The 23,018-nt window shown below is 42.2% G+C and overlaps 1 protein-coding gene across 3 annotated transcripts; it reads left to right on the forward strand.

The window, feature by feature from the left end:
* Positions 1 to 1,727: 1,727 nt before the first annotated feature.
* LOC147219168 (carboxyl-terminal PDZ ligand of neuronal nitric oxide synthase protein-like) lies at positions 1,728 to 19,827 on the forward strand. Of its 3 annotated transcripts, none has more exons than XM_086173017.1 (10): positions 1,728 to 1,820; positions 6,957 to 7,028; positions 9,464 to 9,556; positions 9,654 to 9,712; positions 9,795 to 9,903; positions 14,616 to 14,745; positions 15,155 to 15,282; positions 17,227 to 17,388; positions 17,953 to 18,121; positions 18,456 to 19,827. In XM_086173017.1, exons 1-10 carry the CDS (start codon positions 1,788 to 1,790, stop codon positions 18,986 to 18,988), a joined length of 1,488 nt encoding a protein of 495 aa, XP_086029143.1. In that variant the 5' UTR covers positions 1,728 to 1,787; the 3' UTR covers positions 18,989 to 19,827. The 3 variants fall into 3 exon arrangements, with proteins under 3 accessions (XP_086029143.1, XP_086029144.1, XP_086029142.1); XM_086173018.1 differs by lacking the exon at positions 1,728 to 1,820 and adding an exon at positions 4,351 to 4,413; XM_086173016.1 differs by lacking the exon at positions 1,728 to 1,820 and adding an exon at positions 5,924 to 6,468.
* Positions 19,828 to 23,018: the final 3,191 nt, after the last annotated feature.

Genomic DNA, 23,018 nt, shown 5'->3' on the forward strand with positions numbered 1-23,018 from the left:
CACCACTGAACCACTCACTCTTTATTGTGAACAGTTTCATCTGGACTTAAGTAGACAATATATTCTGGAAAAAGCAGATCACGCTAACGTAGATTGTCTTATTTGATGTGTTATTGCAATAATAAGTGAAAATCAAGGTTGAGTTTGATAAACAAGGATTTGTTTCTAAAATTCTTACATTGACTGTGTTATATCAAATTTGCTATTGTCAGTTCTTGTTGTTTCTGCAGTAAAGTTAACTCCTTCCCTGGACTTGTTTTCACCTCTGTTTTCCTCCAGCCTGTGCTGGATGGACTGTAGATTGTGAGCTTATATAAGAGAAAACTGGCACCCAAAGATTTTGGAATATGGCTAACTGCCTTAAAACAAAGTGCTTCCATATGTTTTTGACTAGTTCTCTTACCCCCTTTTTTTGATCTGTGACAGAAGCCTCCAATTAATCATTTGCACGGTTTAATGAACAGACGGAATCTTTTTTTTTTTTTTTTTTAACAGCTAAGCACCCACCCTGAACTGACACTGTAAACAAACTGTAAACACTGACATGTCCCACACCTGGATGTGCTGGCGCGTTTTTTTTTTTTTACGGGATCAATTCTGAGGAACTGTTCCAAATGTCAAGGGGGCGGGAACCTGATTTGCAACAGAGGAGGTGAAGTACATCATCTTGATCCAGGCGCCTGCTTCAAGGGTAGGAATGAGTCAGCATGCTGGGTATAAAACATATTTGCTGTGTGTGTGGTGATTACGGTGTCCCCGGCGCAGCTCAAGTTTTAATAGAGTGGTGTAAAAACAAAGGGGCTGCAGTCATGGTTACGAGGTAACCAAGGGAACAAACCCAGTGCAGCTGAGAGGTTCCATCCCAATACTCACTTTAAAAACACTCAATTATACTGCATGAGCTTGACCTTATTCTTTCTGTCATTTGGTTTGCAAAATGAATATCGGATCCTACTGCAAATAATGTATTTTGTGTGCATCATCTGAAAATAGCTCACATCATAAACACTCATACTGATTAAAGGAGGTATCACAAAACTGGTGACAAATATTGGAATACTCCACGGACCTATTATATCAGCATATGGATCATATTATCTCGGTCGAGTTTCTCGTTTTTATTATGTCATTCGAAGACAGCAGGAGTCGAGTCATATACAGCAGATGATGATGATGATGATGATGATGATGATCTCACCTCAGGGTAGCAGAGCAACATGTGTTTGCAGTTACAGTGGACTTTCAGAGGAAACACAGCCTGTAGCTATTTTTCTTTCCTTTGTAGAGTTTTTGTGGTGCTGATGTGAAAATGCAGACCCCGGGAGTTGTGTCTCCTCCCTCTGCCTAATAACATGCACAGAATTTTGCTATTAGAATTTAACAAGGCAATTTAACAAATGACCGTATAAAATCTTTCTTCGTATTATTTGGTTTCGGATAAATATTTTACATATAATTATACAATTTATTGTTCTAACGTCGAGTACGATTTTGTATTCACATCCAGTTGTGGAAAAAAGATACATTCAACAATGGAACATACAATAGTCAAAATTTAGATCAAATAGATTTTAAGGAGGCTAATCTAAAAGCTTAAAGATCCCAAAAGGCAGTTATATGAGAGTCCCCAACGTCCTGGATTGCGTTGATATGACTATACGCCCCCGGAGGATTTGAAAAATTTCCACTGGCCGTTTCTTCCGCGACATGATTTTTTTCAGCCACCCGGGGAAATCAGCCAGTTAGCTAACTTGATGTTAAGATTAAACCACAATCTCACATGAATCATGGATTCCCACAAAAACTCGGACAGGAAGAAGGTGAGTAAATCTTGCAAATATATGACAGTTTATGCATTTCCTTCCATGTGTTTGTCTGCCTTGTAATACCAATGCCGAACTTATATTTATGTATACATTATCTGTGTTAGATGCATTTCCCTCATGAGGTTAGATTCTGGGTAATATTGAAATTATGAACGTATGAAAGCTTTTAAAACGCCTATAAGTTATGCATCTGATGCCAAATGAGTAATTAAACATCGCCTGACGCTTAAAGTTCCTTGTGCCCCCCCCTCGGGTTGATTATTCGAGAAAGAACTTAAAAAACATAAAAGCAGGAAATGTGTAAACTAAGTCAAACTGATGCCGGAATGTTCTTGTTTGAAAATTAAGCTTGTCCACTTTCTCAGGGAAAGCAACATGGGGGAGGTCATAGTTCTCTGATGGCCCCACATATTTTATTCTGTTTTGATACACAAGCAAACATTTAGTTCAGTCCTGTGCGTTTCATTCATTTCGGGTCTCTCCGTGTAAGAAATGTGTCAACCAGCAAATACCAGACTCACACAAATGTAACATGCTTTAACAGATTTCCTCCGGCCCCCCAGGAGATCAGCAGACACTTTGAAATAACTTGGTTTCTCAGCCACAAGGTTCTTCCCGACCGCGTCAAAGCGCCAATCATATTACTTTTGCAACATTCACGCCTTCACAGACATGTAAAAATTCCTTGAACACCTGTCAGGCAATTCTGCACAAGTCTTTCTTCCAGCCACAGCTGTTGTGTCACATTATGCGTCTTCTTCCATTTTTTTGGCAAAAGACTCTGACTTTGACCCTTTTTGATATTGTGTCAGCAGTAAACCCAAGTGGCAAAGCTGTGCAGCAATATGATTTGTGAACGCAAAATAGTATAATCCTTGTTACCATGACAACGGTGCCCCTTGATTGTTGAAAAATGTAATCCAAAAAAAATTCATATTCCCTGTGAGGTCAACTGTGCCAGCTATTCATTTTAAGTTGTCTTTCTCTTCTGTTTAATGGGTTTTTTTTTTTTATTCTTTTGTACTTAATTGACTGGAAAAATGTTTAAAAAAAATGAAGAGTTTAAAGTCATCTTGGTTAAAGAAATTTTTAGACATCTTACCGTGACAACCACACTTGGTTATTTTAATTTTTCTCAATGTTTTGTGGGGAATTCCTGTCTTTGGAGGTGGGACAATAATGTCCTCATCTAGACGGATTAAAAGGTAGAATATAATAGGGACAGTTTGAGAGGGACAAAAGACACCATCTGTCAAACTTGGAAGACCATCACTCAACAGCGGAGGCGGCCTTTGACACAATCTTTCTATCACGTAACATTTGGTCCCTATATTATTCTGCAGACAGATTTTCCACCCACCTAACCATTGATTGACGTGACCTTTGTGCCTAGTGATGATGGAGTTGGTCGGAAACTTACATTTGATTTAAATGAACCCCCTTCCAAGTGTTTATGACCCCTTTCACCTTTGGTACGGAACGGGTCCACACACAACATACTCATTTTTGGAATTACACACCAAAAACTTCCTACAGCGAGTTAAGAGTACAGAATCCCCAATTGAGCGCAGCCCATTTTCTCCCCGTGACTTCTTGCAGGTTTCCTCCAGCAGTCCAAAATACATGTAGAGGCTTAATTGGAAAAATTGGAGAAAAAAAAATGCCAAGATGTATGAATTGGAGAGTGAAACCAAAATTTTAGTTCAATGTGATGAGTAAGAGAGGCATCAGAAAAGATTTAATTTAATGAGAAAGATTAAATTAGAGCTACTGTTAACCCTCAGGTGTAAAGACTGACGTCACTGAGAAAATACATACGTTGAGGTAAATGCAAGGCGTGTGAGCCAGCGTGATCTTAAACTGCATCAGACACATGTGGCTTTTGTCGCACGTGGCATATTGTAACTTATAGAGCTTTTACACTGGATCCGGATTGTGCACGTACATGGACAGAAGGATGCGCTTGTTCCGGAGAACTGAAATAGCCACAGCATCTGACGCACATGATATACACCACAAGTTAAGTTTCCGCCAAGAACTAAGAGCCTCGGCTTTTTGTACGAAGTTCAGCAAACGAACAAATGAACCCAAACACTTGACACACGTGTCACTGTCAACTGGAGGGGGAGCTGCAGTCAATAGTGCCGAGGGAACAACATGCATAGAAGTACCACTTAAAATTATGCAGCATGCAAGAGCCAGAGAGGGTATTTCGGTTCTGCCAAAGTGTGATCTTAGAGTACACTCTGTCCTCAGGACACTGTCGCCAGGCACTTGTATAATTGCTTGGATCCCAAATAAATTAGGGGGAGGTGTGATTGTTCGGTGTGTGTGGACGCTGTTAGAGTCTCCGAGTATCCGTCTCAGGGTGTCATGACATAAAGGTAAAATCAAGATGATGCAGATGTGTGTATGAAGGAAAAGAGGAGCACTGAGAGTTAGAAGAGGCTGTCCTGGTATTTAAACTGGAACTTCAACATCCGTTTTCTGATCCTGTTCTTCGAGCCTTGGATGGGCAAAGATCTCTGTCGCCCCCTGATGGACAGAAAGAGTCAATTTGTTCAAGGTCTGACCACCCAGGAGAAAGGTACCAGAGACAAATGACTCAAGACACACCAGCTCACACATCATTTAACTTTATATCTTACAGTTTATTACTAGTTTGATATCAAATTGAAATAAAGTCAGCTATTATTTTTCAGTTCAGTTATGTCATATTTATCAATAAGTTGGTTTCTTGACGATCTAATGTTTCTTTTCAAATACCGGGATATCAAAATATGCATGCAATACGTTGAAATGATAACTTGCAGAAATAATTTGGTACAGTTTTGTTCATTTTTATTGCATTTCAGTTCGTTTCATGTATGTCAATACTTGTTTCTGACAATACTCGTGCAACCCATCCGCCCTCCATCCCCTCGTTGTGTCTCGGGATCCCTTAAGGATCTTGGAGATTCTGGCAATCAATTCTCCTCCTGCGGCCCAACAGAATCTTGGCAGGTTATGGACAAATCAATACTTTCAAACTAACATCCAATCAAGTCACGATGTTTGTGAAGGTTTCTCGCATGATGATGGCCCAACAGAGAATAACTGTCAAAGTGTTTTACAGTTGTCCAGCTTATTGTTTTTTCGTTTATTGAGATAAAAGCTGTCCCCTTTCCGCTGCACGCTGTGGCTGGAACGTGTATCTGATTCTAAAATTGAAGACTAAGTAGTCTGCAGTGATACAAGAGGGTTAAAAGCAGCTGTTGAAATTAATAATCCCCTACATTATGTGCCTGTCGGCAATTTAAATGTGCCCCTCTTAGATAAGGGAGGAGGGGGCTGCTCCTGGAGAGCTGAATGTCTGAAATCCATTATTATTCTCATCAGGTTCATCTGGTCTTTTACCATGTAAAGTCACATGTCATAGGAGTTTATGTCAAAATGAAATTCCGAACCTGTCATCCAGTCTGTAATTGACAAATTGTCCAGTACGGGTCACTTGAGTGCAGACATATTGGAGTAGGTCAGCAGGAGAATATATTCCAATATTAAGCACAAAACATTCTCCTGCCTTCATATAGACCAACATCACATTGGTTTAAACCGTGTCCAAATATGTCCAATTACTCTAATGGACATATATACGGAGGAATATCTAGGTAGAAGGATGCTGAGGTTGGAGGAGGCCTGAGGGAAGACAAGGGAGGAGATTTCTGAATGTAGAGAAAGAAGACATGAAGTCAACTGAAGTTAGACAATGCGGTTAGATGGAGGCAGAGGATTCACGGTGGCGACCCCCTGAAGGGAGCAGCCGGAAGGAAAAGGACGTGTCAACGTCCTTAGATATACAACTTGTTTAATCTATCTATTTACACATGAGATTGCCAAACTACAATTAAATTAACTCAAGCTGCACTCTCTGAGGTAAATGCTTGTATTATCCTGATTTTGCCAAGGGGGCCTAGAGTGCTTTTCAAAGATCCTTGAAGGCTCCTGGTTGTCAAGTGTTTGGGTGGTGTAGTTCCCCCAAATGGCCACTAGATGTCGCCAGAGTAAAGATTACGGGCGAACGGACCAAAAACACCAGTCGTCTGGCGAGGTGAACCTTTTTTTTTTTCTTATGAATATTGATCGGCTCCTCCAAGTGGCTGAATGAATATTGATGAACGGATTGACACCGAGGTGCTTCGAGGAAACAACGCGTTGACATCTCCGTCGTGCGTCATCCGGACCCCGGCGGCGCGCAATGCTCGTCCGCGGTCCTCACAGTGGGAGCGGGGAGGGGTGGGGGGTCGGTAAGTGCAACACACGGATCGCCGATTAACGCGATAATCGCGCCCGACCGAGCGATCAATTCCCCCCTCCAGAGGCGAAACCCGGATAACCTCCAGAGGGTGAGGTTGCGGAAGCAGCGGCGGCGGAGGAGGAAGAGGTGGAGGAGGAGGAGGAGGCAGAAGAGGTGGAGGAGGAGGGTGAGATGTGCAGATCCGCAAGTCTCCCTCTAGCGCGGTTGTAAAACAAGTGTCGGGAACTAGTCGTTGACGCGATGCCAGGTGTAACCAAGTACAATTTAGTAGATGACGTGCACGATTTGAGGATCCCTATGCACAACGAGGAGGTGTTCCAGCATGGGGTTTGCTTCGAGGCGAAGGTAAGGAACCTGCAACAGATTGTACTTTCTGATCAGATCCGATCTGAGGGTTGATGGATGTGATTGATAAGGGAGCTGTGCTCTTTATCAGTTCTGAGGTTTTCATTTTAATGGAGTTTTCTGGGATATTTCATTGGTTTATGTGTCTTGCACAGCAGGGATTTGTTGTTTTGTTGTTTTTCTTTTTAAGTTCTGTCCTTATTAAATGAGGTCGCAACCAACTATTATGTTCACCAGCATAATTGGTGTCAACCCTGTCCTTCTCACAGACTTTTTACAGTGTAGGATAAAGTTTAATATGGCATTCAACAGATCAAATGGGGAGGGGGTTATTTCAACAAACAATTATGTGCAGGCTGTTAACACTGGCACAAATGAAATCTGTAATATAGCAATGCGGTAATATAGCCAAGCAATAAGCGGCAGTCAGTTCCTCCACTTGCACCCGCTAAATCTTTTTTTTTTTTTTTCCTTTTTACATTCTGCAGTACATTGGCAGTTTGGAGGTGGGTCGCCCTGGCAGCCGGATGGAGATCGTCGCTGCAATGAGGAGAATACGAGTAAGACCCAAAAAAAAAGAGATGTAAAGATGCTCCTGACCCTTGTAAAAGCAGTCTAAAGACATTTACAAAGAGCCAGCGATTGACTGACTGCAAACACATTACTCCTTTCTGTCTATTTTTTTTAATGCCTCACCTTGTGCTCAGCGCTGAGAGGCTTGTTCCTCCCTTCTTTTTACATTAAATCACCGGCCTGTGTGCAACTACATCCTCAGCAGAGTCAGTGAACTGTCAGGAGCCATTTAAATCACAACTGGATTCATAGGCCGACTGGTTTTAGAGCTGCGGAGAGACAGAGCATGGAGCTTTATATGTGACACCGTTATAAAAGCCAACATCTCCTTCGCCCAGACAAGGCCGCCGACTACACTGCAGTGTCTTGTCTTTGCGTTTCACTGCAGCGTCACAGAAACACATACATAGAGAGGAGGATTTAGCTTCCTGTCAGCTGTTAGATCTAATCTAACAACCAAGTCAGTGTGTCACTCTGAGGTTAGCTGCATCCCCAGTGACACCCAGAAGGGACTTAATCCCGATCCTTGGTAAGTGGCAATGTGCGGGCCGTTTTTCCATGAAGACTAGGGATCGTAACGATTCCGCAGTCCACGTCGGTATGTAGCGCACTGATTTTGAATTTCATTCATACTTGAGGTTTTTTGTTTCATTTGCCTTCACCTAACACTCTTTGTTGATCATTTAAAAAATAAAAATCCATAATTCTCTGGTGACAACCATTTTTTTATGAGCGGAAGCTGAAATACAAATCCAACAGCAAAGATGTTCTTCATAAATACACAAAAATTGAAAATATTCAATAATAGCTGTCATTTTATACAGGCATCGACAATTGTGTATTTTCAGTACGTATGCATGTTTGTATCGCTGTCTATCTAGCTATCTATCTATCAATCCAGGGTATCTGCATTTCTATTTTTCATACAGCCCATCCATATGTCCTATACATACATGAAATATTGTTACCATTTATCAATAATTATCCTATTGTGAATTTGTGATGTGTATATCTTTATCTGGATGACAACCAGCTGTTGTTCAATGAGGTGAAAAAGACAAAAAAAAAGAAAAAAAAAATTCCAGTATACAAATTAAAACATAATAAACATTTAATTGGACCAGCTAATTTTCAAGACGGGTTACAGTAAATGGCTGAGGCTGTTTGTGAGCCCTTTAATGGCTCCACAATTAGCAGCCTCCACTCTAGGGTCACGCACTTTAAACATTAAAATGCTTTTGCATCCTTAGAGAAGCTGAAGTATCAGTTTAATGCAAAGATTAGTCATTAGCCTACATGACCTTTGCTGCACTTGTTTGCTCGAGGGCAGCATTAACTTGAATCAGTTTCAGGAGGGCGGCGTAGAAATGAGGCAGTAATACTTCTGCTGTTCCACTTCCTCTGCCTCCAGCAGCTGTGTGTGTGTGGGGAGGGATGGCACGGTTTTTGCAGTTTATGTGTGACTACATACAAAGACATTATCCCAGATGCAAGACAACCACACACACACACACACACACACATAAGAGGTTGTGTCCTTCACCTGAGCATCCGTACTCCTTGATTGCATGTGGGGGAAACTCTCCCACGCTCCGCTAAGATGGATGACTTGGGTCAGAGAACATGACAAGGCATAAAAAAAATGATTGTTTTTTGGGGCTTCTTTATGGATGTAAAACAGGCCACAAGCTAACAGAAACACGGCTCCATGTTCATTGTCATGTTACTTACTATCTCAGGTAGAAAAGGGAGGCAGCTTCTAGTTTCTAGAGAGATGAATGTTGTTCCAGATTGTCAAAATAACGAGTGACGGTTCCCATAACTATGAGTGAAAGACTGAACGGGGTTGTCATATGCACGTAAACAAAAGGGAGGATGACGGCCTGTATCGGATGCTGTCGGGCAGAGTGGGCGGCGGCGCACTCCGTGAAGATTGGTGGGTGTCCTCACCGAACTTCAAGCCATCAATTCATCTTCTGATGTCGATTTCAAAGCAAAGCCTGTATTCCACATGAAGCTCGGTTTATATCTCGCATCCCCGGGCCATGATATTTGGAGTGTGAGCCAGCAGCGAATGCAGAAGCTCTAGCATTAATCACAGAGGGGGATGAAAATGTCCCAATCATGTCTGCCTCCCTCTGGGAGGCTTCCTTTGCAAGCTTAAATGTCTCCCAGAAACAGAAACTGACAGCAGTGCGGTGTTTACTCAATCTGCGTATTCCCCAGGGAGAAAAATAGTCAAACAATATCTTCCTGTCTGCCTGATCCCTTCACACTTTTCCATATATCATTTATCGTGTGTAAAGAGACATGCCTCAGTGGGATGGCAAGGTATTTATTACACGCTGCAGCACGGAGCTTAATAATCACTTTGCTGATGAACATTTTAATGAGGCTTTTTGCCCGAATTTGTCGTTTTCAGTACGAGTTCAAACTGAAGAACATCAAGAAGAAGAAGGTGAACATTGTCGTCTCCACCGACTGCGTCAAAGTGATTTTACGCAAAAAGAAAAAGGTCAGCCCTGTCATTTTTCACCCGGTGTGATGCATCTCTAACTGTAGTTGACTGAGCGTCTCTCAATGTCCTCCGCTTTGGTTATATGTTGTTGCAGAGGAAAGGCTGGGCATGGGATGACAACACTATCCTAGTGACACAAGACCCCATTTACAGGTTGGACGTCGACGACACTGAATTAGAATGCGGTCACAAATCAGAACTGCTCAGCCAGCTTTCAATCCTCTTCTCCCAACAGGATTTTCTATGTTTCGCACGACGCGCAAGACTTGAAGATCTTCAGCTACATAGCAAGAGACGGACAAAGCAACATTTTCCGCTGCAACGTCTTCAAGTCTAAGAGGAAGGTAAGTTCACTGCAAAAATAAGAATAAGAGCAACTTTATTCATCCCGAAGGAAATTGTTGTGCCAGAGTTTCAAGTAAAAACATAACAATAATAAATAATAGTAGGAAGGAGGGAGAATAGGAGAATAGGAACTACAAATAAAACCATGAAGTGTCAAAGTCAAGGCTATAAAGTGTTTTAAGGTCTTAAAAAGTACAAATCATGACAGGATTCCTTGCTGTATTTTTATGGGGGGGGAGGGGCAACAACTTGATCTGAGTTTAAATTGTGCTAAAAAGTCTAAAATAATTCAATTTTTTTTTTTTGTCAGAAAGTCCTTTTTTGTTTCTCAAATATGATTTAAAAAAAATCAGTCACATGGGAACTATGGATTACTGTGACCCGAGACAATGCAGGTTTACGAAAACTGTTGTGTTCGAGGAGGGTGGCTACGGCTGAATAGGTCCATCCCTCTAATCAGAAGGTCACCTGTTTGATTCCCAGCTCCTCCTGTCTGCATGCCAAAGTGTCCTTGGGCAAGACACTTTATCCCCAGTCGCCTGCATGAATCGGTGTGTGTGCATGGGTGAATGTAATCCAGTGTAAAGTGCAAGGTGTGAAAGCGCTATTCAAGTGGACCCATATCAGAGTTTTATCTAGAAACTCCAGTGATCTTTTTCAACCTTACATGGTGTCAGAGTCATTTACATGTATCCACTATTCAGTGGTCATGCTTGATCAGTCTTTTTTTCCTTTCAGCTTTTCCCTTCAGGGGTCGCCATAGCGAATCAACCATCTCCATCTAACCCTATTCTCTGTATCCTCTTCTCTCACACCAACTAACTTCACATCCTCTCTCACCAAGTCCAAAAATCTTCTCCTTGGTTTTCCTCTAGACCTCCAGCTCGGCAACTTCAATTCCAGCATCCATCTACAAATATATTCATTATCCCTCCTCTGTATATGACCCGACCATCTCAGCTCCTTCTGATGGACTCATTCCTGATCCTATCCATCCTCATCATTCCCAAAGAAAACCTCAACATTTTCATCTCTGCATCCCCTCCAGCTCTGTTTTTTCATCATTGTCACTGTTTCTAGTCCGTAAAGCAATGCTGGTCCTCTTTTACTTCTTACCTCTTTTCCACACTCTCTGTTGCTCTGGACTGTTGACCCTAAGTACTTGAAATCCTCTAACTTCTAGATCTCTATTCCCTGTAGCCTCACCGTTCCACCCGGGTTCCGTTCATTCACACACATATATTCTGACATGCTGCGACTAACCTTCATTCCTCTCCTTTCCAGAGCATACCTCCACCTCTCGTGGTCCATGGAGATTCCCGTCTAACCTTGATCGGTCCTGCAACAAAAACTGTTTTGCTGCAGCATAATTTCAACTATAACAGATTATGGCAATTTAGGTCCCAGTCAGTGTACTGATTTAAAACGAATATAAGAGAGTATATTCTTAAACATATTAGTGAATTTACTGTGAAAAAGACAATTTGGTTTTGCCTTGCCAGAAAGCTGAAAATAAAGGAAAGCGCCTCTTTATCAACAGGTTTGATTGTCTGCATTTTCATCAATCTCTTGCCGACATCCACGTGGGAAAGCTTTTTGTTTTCCATCACCTGTCCATCATGAACCTCCCATAGGTGTCCCTGGAAAAAAAATAAGCACTGCACCAAGTTCATCTTGGCTTATTATTTTCAGGTGACTCCTCTGGTGTGTCGGCATTATGCCCATCGTCCGTGTGAGTTATGATCCTGGTGGATAATGCATATCCAATTCATCTCTGAATCTGCCTTCTTCTTTGCCCTGTGGTGACGTGTTTATGGATATGAAAGGGATATTACTGCATATCAAACCGAGTCCATTTTTTTTTCCCCTCGGTGACAATGAAAAGGCCAGCGGTGAGGTTGAGCTCCTGTCTCGTCACAATGGATACAGAAAGATAGTGACTTAGCTGAGGATGAATTATCATGCTCTGGATGGATAGAAGGGAGAAAAAAAAACATTAATTCTATCTGCACTTCAAGACATTTTCACCCTTGCTGAACGAACACCCACCTCATAGTAAGAGAGACGTCCGGCGGTGGCACAGTGCCTCCCCCGGGGACGTGAAGCTTTATCTGGGTGTTGCAGACCGACCGTGCAGCTGAGTGGGAAGAGATGCACCGGCTGATTAGAGGAAATGTGATTTCTTTTGGTCATGATGCACTACCGCCCAGCGGGGTTTTTCAGATGTCACAGCTTCGTTTGGGCTTCCGAGCACGGATGGCTTTGTTTGACATTTTTCAATGGTTAATTGAACCATTTTTCAATTGTTAATTGTTAATCTGTGGTTAATTAAACTTACCGATGATTGATGCCACAAAATATCCGATTTAATGACTTGTTTGTTTTAATAATTATTTTCCTTGTATTTTTTTATTTCTTGCCGAATACGAGCAAACATTTTCTAGCTTAACGTACCTTAATATATTAACTGCAATCCTTGAGGCTTGTGATAACAGTCATTTCATTATACTGTTTGATATAACAACTAAAGCTTCAGTGAGATGAGAAGGAGCAGGATAAATTAACTGCAATTCAATTAATTCAGTGTTCAACCGTTTTTCAAACTCTAGAAAATACTTTGAAATGGATTAAGAAAGTGTGCCTTTTTCTTTCACGTAAACCCACAAACAATATTTGTCCCATAATATGTGCCTCACAGTACTTGACTCATGTAACAAACTCTTACTTCTCCATATGTTTAAATTCATAGACTCTGTATTTTGAGCCACTACACTCCCATTTTGATTTTCTGCAGAGTTGAGGGTATAAAAAGTGATGAAGCACGATCTGTGCTTTATCTGTGTTAGCAGAGATTGTGGATGCAGGCGACATAAGGGGGAAGTTAATCATTTTCATGCAGTACCCATGCTTCCCGCTTCCTCCCTCACAGCAAAAAGGTCTGTGGTTCAATTTTCAGCAAGGGGGCTTTTCTGTGCAGAGCGTGCATGTTCTCCCACCATTAGTGTGGGTTTACTCGAGGCTCTTCGGTTTCCACCCACAGTGGCATTTTCATAGCAGCGAGATCCAAGGTTAAACAACACTTTGCTCAAGGTCGCATGAACAAAACCAAATGGCACCTTCTAACAAATTCAGTTTCCCACGTCTCTGATAGAAACATTCATGCATTCACACTTGCTCCCCACTTATCCTCCACTCAGGCTTGCAAGAAGGCCGGAGCTTTTCTCAGCTGTCAATAGGCGAGAGGCGGGCGACACCCTGAACCGGTCGCTTAGCAATCGTGGGGCCACATATAGAGATATTCACTCTCTCACTCACATTTAGGGTCTCCAGTGAACCTCCTGCATGTTTTTGAACTGTGGGAGGAATCACGGGAAGACCATGTAAACTCCATCTGGAAAAGCGACCTGTCGGAATCAAACCACAGACCTGCTCGCTGTGTGGTGGAAGCACTAGATCAGGGGTCGGGAACCTTTTTGACTGGGAGAGCCATAAAAGCCATAGCGCAGATCCAAATGCAAATTCCTCTCTCCATGCAGCCCAGAGTGCACGGTAGTCATCATCTTTTTTTCTTTTCGCCATCTTTTCCGTTATGAGGGTTGACACGGATAAACTAGTTGGCTATCTTCCGTCACCGGAAGAGCCATATATGGCTCACGAGCCATAGGTTCCCGACGGCTGCACTCGATGGAAAGATAGAAACAGTTAATGCCAAAATAATATTTATATCCAAAAGTTCACTGTAAATTCAACACTGTGACTCAGGAGTGTAGGCCCACCTCAAAAGATTCCCCTACACATTTGGTGCCGCGTGAGGCAAATAAACTGACACATTTGAAAAGGTAAAAACCTGAACTCCTCCTCAGAATCTCCTCCATCAACAGTGATGCACAAATGAAATGGCTGAATATATTTGCGTCTCAGTTTTCCTTTTTTTCCAACCGAATATAATTACTGCTGTCACCAATGGGATTATTAACCTGTGATTACAGCTGAGGGCAAAGGTAGAAATATATAGAAAATAAAATGAATGATTATTTATTTTATTTTATATTTCCAAATGAAAGGGGTTTTTTTTCACGCAGAGCCAGTTTTTATTCAGTTCATTATGTTGTGTTTCAAAGTCGCAGCGTGAATGCAGCTTATCATGCAAAAATGACATGCCGTAAATCCCCCGGGCGGAAAGTTGATTGAATTCAAATTGAAAATGTTACTCCTGAATGAACAGGATTCCGTTACTGCAACTCCAGAGGCTAATTCTTCACTTATTGCCACACAAACATCGTTCCTGATTTTACCGCGGGAAAAACAAACTCATGTCTTACGTGACTGCAGGTCCAGACCACTACATCACCAAGCCCTAGCTATGTGCTTACAACATGTTCTGACTTCAATTTTGGTTTTCATCTCCCCTCCTTTTCATTCCTGTTGTTCATTTTTCACCTGCCGCCCTGCCACAACATCACACATTTTCCCCCAGCCACTATTGCGCTCGTTTTTCACCTTCTGTCTCATTACCTGTGCACCGGAGCACAGACACGCACAGACACACACACTCATCTACACACTCGCTCCTTGCGTAAATCCTCCGGTGCCTCGTTTTCACTGCCATCCACTCCCTACATTGTTGCCTCCCTGTTTACTGTGCCCTGGTTGCCGTATCCTTCCACATGCACGCTTGTAAACTTCTTCTCTCCCTGTCCTTCCCCTCAAGTCTCAGGCCATGAGGATTGTGCGGACGGTGGGCCAGGCGTTCGATGTTTGTCACCAACTGACCCTGCAGCAGAAAAGCGATGACCAGGAGATTGAGGAGGGGCAAACGGAGGAGTCTGTGGAGATGCTAGGTGACTGACATCGGCACAATAAACGCACAAAATATTGCGACCGCCAATCCAGTTACTCCCCACCCCTCTTGTCAAAATCTCCTTTCTCTCACTGCACAAAGAAACGCGCTAATCTTCCATTCTGCCTCTTGCCGTCTGTTGAACAAACAAAAACATCTGCAGAGGCAAACATTCTTCTGACAGAATAGGCGTCTTTGTCCTCGGGCAATAGTTTTTCGGCAGCTTGCAACGCCTCAGCGGTGTGCTTGTGAGTCTTGTAAGCCATTGATCAAAGACCTCGCTTGTGTGGGCTTCTCCCACCACTTTGCCCTCTGCTGCTTCATCCGCCTCTAGATATGTTGCACCCTATAGAGCGCAGAGTAAAACACGGTGTGAAAATACCCCGTATATGTACGTAATCTATCTGCAGCGAAGAAGAGGCTGGCTCTGTCGGACGAGACTGACCTTGAAGCCACAACAGAGGAGAGCATTGAGTGCGTGTCTTCGTCAGACCCGGAGAGGAGCAAAAAGGACAAGGGCCTCTCTAATGATGGGAAGGTACATGTCATATAAATTCTACCTGTTTTTTTAATTGTCTCTTTTGTCGTTTTTGTTTTGTTATGTCTGTTTTTTTTTTTTTTTTAATTTAAGTAAAAAGGTATGAGGTTCTATGACGATGTATGCGGACGAGACCAGCCTGTTCCACTCTATGGAAGCAGCATCTACTGTACCAGAATGCTTCTTATATATGTATAATTAATTTAAAACTACAGCACATGTATATATCATTTATATTACTTGACCGACTATCGTTTTAGTCCCCTCATTTTATTGCAGTACAATTAATGAGATGTCAAAATTGCTACAATTTATCATTAAATACACATTTCTCTTAAAATATAGCAGTACAACACCGTTTTACCATCAATGCTTGCAACTTGGCTAATTTATCTGTGTTCTTGTTGCGTCACTGACGTTCACAGTTTGGTTAGAAGAAACATCTGAGGGGGAAATATTATGTGGTTTTTGGCTCATTCCCAATTCTGTGAGTACGATGAGTAGAAGACCGTGATAAAACTTCCGTCCCAGAAGGAGCCGGATGAGATTAGTAAACTCATCTGAGGGGTCTAAATCATCTTTAAGACTTGCTCGTGGATAAAATGCCGCCCCAGTGACTTCAGGCCTCATCAGACCATGTGGTTTATGATGAAAACTGGTTTTGGTCCAATCACTTTAGGGTATCATTTGATGTTAAACAAGCAGCTATCTTCTTTGCAATTTGTCAGCTCTTTTTTTCCAAACCTAATCTCTTTGCTGCTGTTTTTATTAGCCAAGTGAGAAAACCAATGTTGCACTGGCAAAGATTTAATTGGCTTGAAATTAATGGCCGTTAGATTTGATTAACGTTCACCAGAGAAAAGGTGAAATAAGCTTCATATATTAACTTTTGAGCTCTTCCATAATAAAACAGGTGCAGCTTTACCTACTTTTATGGTTGATATGACCGGCTGCTGTCGATAATAAGAAAGTTAACCATACTTCTATATTGACCAAATTCTTATTGCCTTTTTTCGATTTCTCTCCTTCAATCACCTTTTATAACTGCTATCGGAGTCTTAAGTCTTGTTTGACCAAACCCTCCAACTGCAGCCGTCCAGTCTTTTAGTTGATTAACTCCAGCACGATTCAAAACACCTCATTCACAATTTGATGAGGTGATGCTCATCAGTATTTGTTTTATCAGGGCAAGCATGCAGTCACACAGAAGGGCCAACTTCCAAGGTGCATTGTAGAGTTTTTGGCCCAACAAAGAAAAGATACAAATCAAATTGAGCTGAAGAGATTTAGGTCAGCAGGGTGCAACGCTGAAAACAATGGTTTTCGTAAATCATTGTTCAATATGAAGATAAATTGACATAATCCCGGCTTTCAAAGATTCCAGAACTACTCTTGTTGAACTCAATTTAATACAACTACACTCCACGTGGTTATTTTAAAATCTGTTAGTGATATAATTGATATACATATTGATATGGAGGCAGTGCGGCACAGGAGTTAGAGCAATCGTGTGTCGAAGTGTTTTTGATCAAGACACTGAACCCCTAACTGCTCCCCTGGCACTGATGAACAGCAGCCCACTGCTCATGGTTCGTCCATGATGGGGTCATTGCAGAGAACAAATTTCCCCACGAGGTATTAATACAAGATAAACTATTATTATGCTTTTGAATCACTGAGCACAAACTAACAAGCAACATTATAAAGGTTGACATTTATCAAGATGGAGTCAACGTGAATCTATACTTCTCTGTGTAAATGACTAATTAAAAAGGTTATGGTCAGCATCCTGCAGTGCGGTTAAGAGTTTAATGTCATTAGATCGATTGGAAATTAAATGAAATCTGTCTCCAACCTGTCATTGGCGTATTTCCTGTCTTGTCAGATACAACATATTAGCCATTCAGTTTGTCCTGCAATTCCCTGTCGTCTCTGCCACTCTAGTTATCAGATGACGCTTCTCCCCTGCTGGGCTCCCCCGTCCTTCGAGCTGTGGTATCGAGCCCGCCTGCAGCAGAGGCCCCGCGCTCTGCAGACCACAAAGTGCAACTGCTGCAGAAGCAGCTGCAGCAGCAGGAGCAGCAGGCGCTGGCAGCCTCGGCGCAGGTACTGAGGATGTCCTTGCAACAAAAAAAAAATAAAACATTCCTACATATCCCCACTGTTTATTTTAATTTACAGTGTGTTTTCGTTTGTTTGATGAGTAATTCTTTCATCGTAAAAAGAGAAAACTTTTCCAAGAATAACACAGGAAAGACAGAAAATAAAAAAGCTTTACAATTTGTTACTCATCGTGCTGATGTGTTGCTTTTGGTCTGTAATAGGCTGAAGAGTAAATTTCTTGCACTTGTCTTTAAAAGGGTATACACGTGTGTGTGTGTGTGTGTGTGTGTGTCATTAGTTGCACTCAATTGTTTTCAATCAGTGCCAGAAGTAGATGAGAAATTATTTACATTTAAAATCATTAAAAAAAAATACCTGCAGAAATAATTAGATACATTTGCAAGAAATTTCCAAAAATATTTTAATTCTTAATTTTTTTTTCTCAAAATCCAAACCCAAGAAACTGTAGCAATTTACCCTTGAAAGTCGAGGGTGATTCAGATTTGGTCTTATTCCTATGCAACTGCTTTAGAGTGCATTTAACAAAAGATGTTTTGCTCCGTGAAGGTGCACGTGCTCCAGGAGCAGCTGTCGGTGGAGTCATGCGCCCGAACTGAAGCCCAGACTCGGGTCCAGAGGCTGCTGCAGCAGAATACTGACCTGCTGCAACACATTTCCGTCCTGGTTAAACAGATCCAGGAGCTTGAGCTCAAAGCCGCCGGACAGTTAACGTCTAGTGAGTGCAAATCCTTTTTTCAGTGTATCAATCCCTCCTCCATGAGTCATTTCTTACTCATTTCCTCCTTTATATGACATCAAAAAAATGATCTCCCCTCATCTTATTATTGTCACGTTCCCTCCCCTGCCTGTTTTTATAGCTCATTTTTCCGTGCACTTCTGGCATGCAATTAACAGGGTTCTTGGCAGACTTCTTTTATGCCCCCGCTCTCCTCTCCATGCACGTTGCCAGCTGTGTTCTGCTGCCTCATAGCTATGAGTTATCACATCCAGCCAGCTCACAAATCTTGCTCTTCGCTCAGAGTTTGCACTTCTTTGTTGTCTGTTCTCAGTGGGCTCTCAGGACAGTCTTCTGGAGATTACTTTCCGTGCACGGCCCCACAGCGGAGCGCATGAACCACTTACTCCTCTGTCAGCCTCAGGCCCATTGGCCTCCCAGTCGCTGCAACAGATAAGTGAAGGGGCTTGGGTCTCCTCCCTGGCTGGATCCTGTTCTCCAGGCACTTTGGGCACGGACGCCAGCCCTCTGGGGTTAAGCAGCAGCGGCGTTCGACTTGAGTGCTTCCGTTTCTCCTTCCGGGGGCCAGAAAACCAGGACCAAGGCCAGGAAGCCGAGGAGATGCCCAGCGACGGAGCCCCGGATGACGGTTCGCTTCTGGGCGAGCAGGTCCTGGGCGCCCTGGAGCTGCTTCGCTTCAGGGAATCGGGGATCGGATCAGAGTATGAATCCAATACAGATGAGAGTGACGACCGGGACAGCTGGGGGCACGGCGAGGGGGCCGGGGTCGACGGAGCAGCTCGTCTTTTCAACGTATTGAACGCGGAGAGTCTGGCAGACTGCTTAGGAGACGAGATGGCCGTGTAGCGCCAGTTTCCACGACGCAAAAGCCGGGTTTGCCCATCAGCACAACGGAAAGAAAAAGTGAAACACGGATTCATAAGGACTGTGTCACCTATATATTGTTTTGTGACATTAGCAAACTGCATTACACGCAGGTATTAAAAAAGAGCCGGTTGGAAATTATGCCTGAGCAAAGCAACTCACCTGCAGCTGAACAGTTCTGAATTTGAGGTCGTCTAAAAAAAGACATTTTCTGAAACTACAGAAAAATGAATACATGAATGAAAGTTTTTAGTCGGAAGCACCTGAAGCTAGTTTTTACACATATGCATGTCCAGTGTTAACAAACCAGATACAAATATATGAGCTGGAAATAATAGATTACAGAATTTATCCAATGAGGTGACGCATTTTGTCAAAGTGTAAAAATTCAAACATGATGAAAGTTTCATGAGATCTGTATACCACATTTCTAAAATCACAAAATTCTGCAAAGTGCATCGCTTTCAAACCTGGGACTGCCACACTGTGCCGTTTCTCGCAGCTTATTGCTCTGAAAATCTCTGCCGTGTTAATCCTGCCCCGGCGCCACTTGTTGGGCTTGTTATTTCAGTATTTGTTTCTGGCTTAATGGATTTTGTGACACATCTCGCACGGACACTTCGTCATTTTGAAAAGACTCACTTTACTGAGTCTGGCTGAGTATTCTAGCACTTTTTTTATGTGAAAAACTGAAGTATCGTTGTGTTTGCTGCGACACTTAAGAATGAATATGTATCCGAGTATCTGAACTGAATTGTTTTTTTTACTTCCACAGTAAACACTTCTATTAGCTCTGACGCAATGCATAAAATATGTGGCATGACTGACAGCTCTCCATCCTGTTTCATGATGCAAGATCCATTTTCTGATTAGAACAAATAGCGCTTTGCCTCAGCGGGTCTCTGCTGCTCAAAGTAAAGTAAGTATTATTAATACCGCATTGTGGAGGCTTTAAACTGCTATGTCACTGCTGCTCTCCTTCTGTCTTAAGTCCTGAAGCACCAAATCGGGGAAAGCTTAGGCCATCTGTCGTAGCAGCTCTGCTATGTTGACAGGGAGCCAGCACTTTGACTCTCTGAATCGAGGACGTGTCTTTGAGCTCATTCCAAAATCAATTAATCTGGTCCCGCTGACACACTTTCCCCCCTGTCACCTTCATCCCTGCTTTTCCAAGATGCTGATCAACTATTTCCCGCTGTCATGCACTCATCTGCAGCACCCATCAATCAAGGCTTCCCGGCCTTCAAAGTTGCATTTGCTAACAAGTGTACTGAAAAATATCGCGCTCACATGCGTCCACATTCTTATCGCTCAAACACTTTCACGTATGCTATCTTGTGTCAAGGTTTCAGCTGTTTTAACTGTAACCCGTCTGTGAACTGTGACCATTTTTGCAACCTTTCCTTGTTAGTATCAAGAACTGGCTCAGGAAGTATGACGGTCGTGGCAGCTCTTGTCGCGGGGACAAAAGAAAAAACACACGCAAAAACACTTTTTGAATCCAAGCAGCAGCAACTGGATGTAACAGCTTGATAAGATGGATGATAACCATTTTCCACCCACGTTCAACTACAACAGCGCACTTAATAATCGGTGGCCCCCAGGGGTTGGCTTCTGCTTTCATTTGCATGATTACCAAGCTGTCATTCGGCGCTCCCACGATTGAATCCATTTCTGTCGTTTTCTTTGTAATCAACAAGTAAAATGAACCAAGTGAACCCCCCCCCCCCCCCCCCCCCCCCCCCCCGCCTCCTTTGGGAAGGGGAGGTTGCCGCTCTAGCAAAGATCTTCCTTCTGCTTCAGGAGAGATTAAATATCTCCATAATGAAATCAGAAAAAACAGATTGATTATCACAAAAACTTTGCCCCCCAGATGGCCGAACCATCCTCTGAACCAGCCTTTTTCTCTGCCGCCAAAATGCAACCGGATGAACGACAAGTCTGCTGGTTAACTTCTCTGATCTATTATATATTGATTGGCACAAAACAGTGCATGGCCCGGGTGGGTGTGGCTTGGCGGAACTTCACTGCAGCAGCATCAATTTGTGTGAAATCACTTTTACTCTTTTTTTTTTTTTTTTTTTTTTTTTTTTATGGACTAAATCCTTTTTTTTCCAGAGGGGGGGGAGGATTCTGCCCTGACCATTTATGTTCAAAGTGGTACCGCTTTTATCTGCACAATGTAGTCTAGAAGCAGCACTATCATGTGAGAGGTTGTCATATCTTCCTATACTGGCTCCTGCTGCTCGCCCCTGACCTCCGACCCCTCCTCTTCCTCCAAACCAGCTGAACTCTGAGTTGCATAACTTTGGAAAGAAACTCGAATAATTAAGGTATTAACATAAATTATAAAACAATGCATAATTGAATTCTGAGCGCGTCTGTTTTTGCTCTTAACCATAGCTCTTTTGTGCAAATGCACCATTTCCATTAATCCATGGCAATGACATGTAAAGGTGCAACTATGACAATAAGAACACAAAACAAAATTCAATCTGTTTAGAATAATGTCATCATGATCAATTTTATCATCAGGCATGATAGATCTAGTCAGAGTTACAGATTCTGCAGCAGCAAAAGAAGAAATAAATCACTCATTGCAAATGAAAATAGAGAATTAATCAATCATTTAATCATCATCAGATGTGCAAACACCTTTAATTTCACCCCCTTTTTTATGAGATAGTGTGGATAATAATCATGTCCAGCTATAAAACGTGTGTGAGTCTGTGCATCATGTATCCATGACAACACTGTTATGCATCATGACTGCCTGACTCCTGAGGAGTTCTGTTCCTCCCATTGACAGACATGGATGCCTTTTTTTCTAAATCAATCATTCATGGAAGAAACATTCAACTTTCTTGTCATCTGTGCATGAGATTAATAGTTACTTGTAGGGAAGAGAATTAACCCAACAGCCCCTTTTAATGTGTTTTGGGGATGTGTAAATGCAGTATCGGGTATATTATAATCAATGTTATTTTTAGTCATCGAACAGATCCAGGGGTGTTTTTCTCTCTTCCTCTTTCTTTGTCTGTCAAGCAACTGAAAGCAAACTACCCTCAGCACCATTTCAACTGTATATCTTTTTATCCAAACCGCAGCAAGGAATTGTATTTCCTTATCTGGTTCCATTAAATAAATGTAACTGTTAAACAACACACCTTATTGTTATCTCTGTTAATAACTTGGAGAGAAATAAAAAAGGTTTCACCGTTGAAGTTTTATGGCAGAATTAGATTTACAGTAATGTGGAAGAGAAGTATAATCTCAAATACGCACTGAAATGGAAGGCTTCTCTGAGTCTGTCGTTTAATTTAGATCTTTTTTTTCCCCCAGCTATTATATTTCCCTCAGTTTTTTGAGGGTTTCTCACAAAACATCCTGGAGGAAGCTTTTCATGGGTATTTATGTCACCGACGCAGCAGCTGAAAACTTGTTGGGGAAAATAAAACTTTATTTTCCTAAATGTCCTACAGACATTAGCGTCAGATAGGAATAGCTGATGTCGTTGTAGTATAAGTTCACAGTGTGGAGAGTGTGGGTCATCGGCAGGGTTCACACACAGTTTATTTTAACAAATAGGTCATAAACTGGATATATTGCATGCGATCAGAATCGGTATATTACAACAACAAATAAGATTCTTTCTTATGCATTTCCAATATAAGTACTAAGTGCAAAAAAGAGGTGAAAAGGCACAAAATAACTAAGTATTTTGGTTTTATGTGCTCTCCTATGCCAGTCTGCCGAATGCTTGCCGGTCTTGCCTGTGGCATGAATCCAATGGAAGAACACACACTAAAACGTTTCAGTCGCTCTGAACCATCTGGAGTGATTCCTTAAAATATGAAGAGGTCTCAACAGTCCAGCTTAAAGAGTATCACCAGAATTGGAAACATGGGGTTTAAATTCCTAAGTTTAGCTCTTTCTAAAGCTTCTGATTTATTAGAATCATCTGGCTCCTTCTGCTACTTCACATTTAATCCCCGCCGTGACGCAATTTGTT

Source organism: Fistularia commersonii, chromosome 25 (assembly GCF_037954325.1).
Source record: "Fistularia commersonii isolate RoL2024-O1a breed Wild chromosome 25, RoL_Fcom_v1.0, whole genome shotgun sequence".
Classification (NCBI taxonomy): Eukaryota; Metazoa; Chordata; class Actinopteri; order Syngnathiformes; family Fistulariidae; genus Fistularia; species Fistularia commersonii.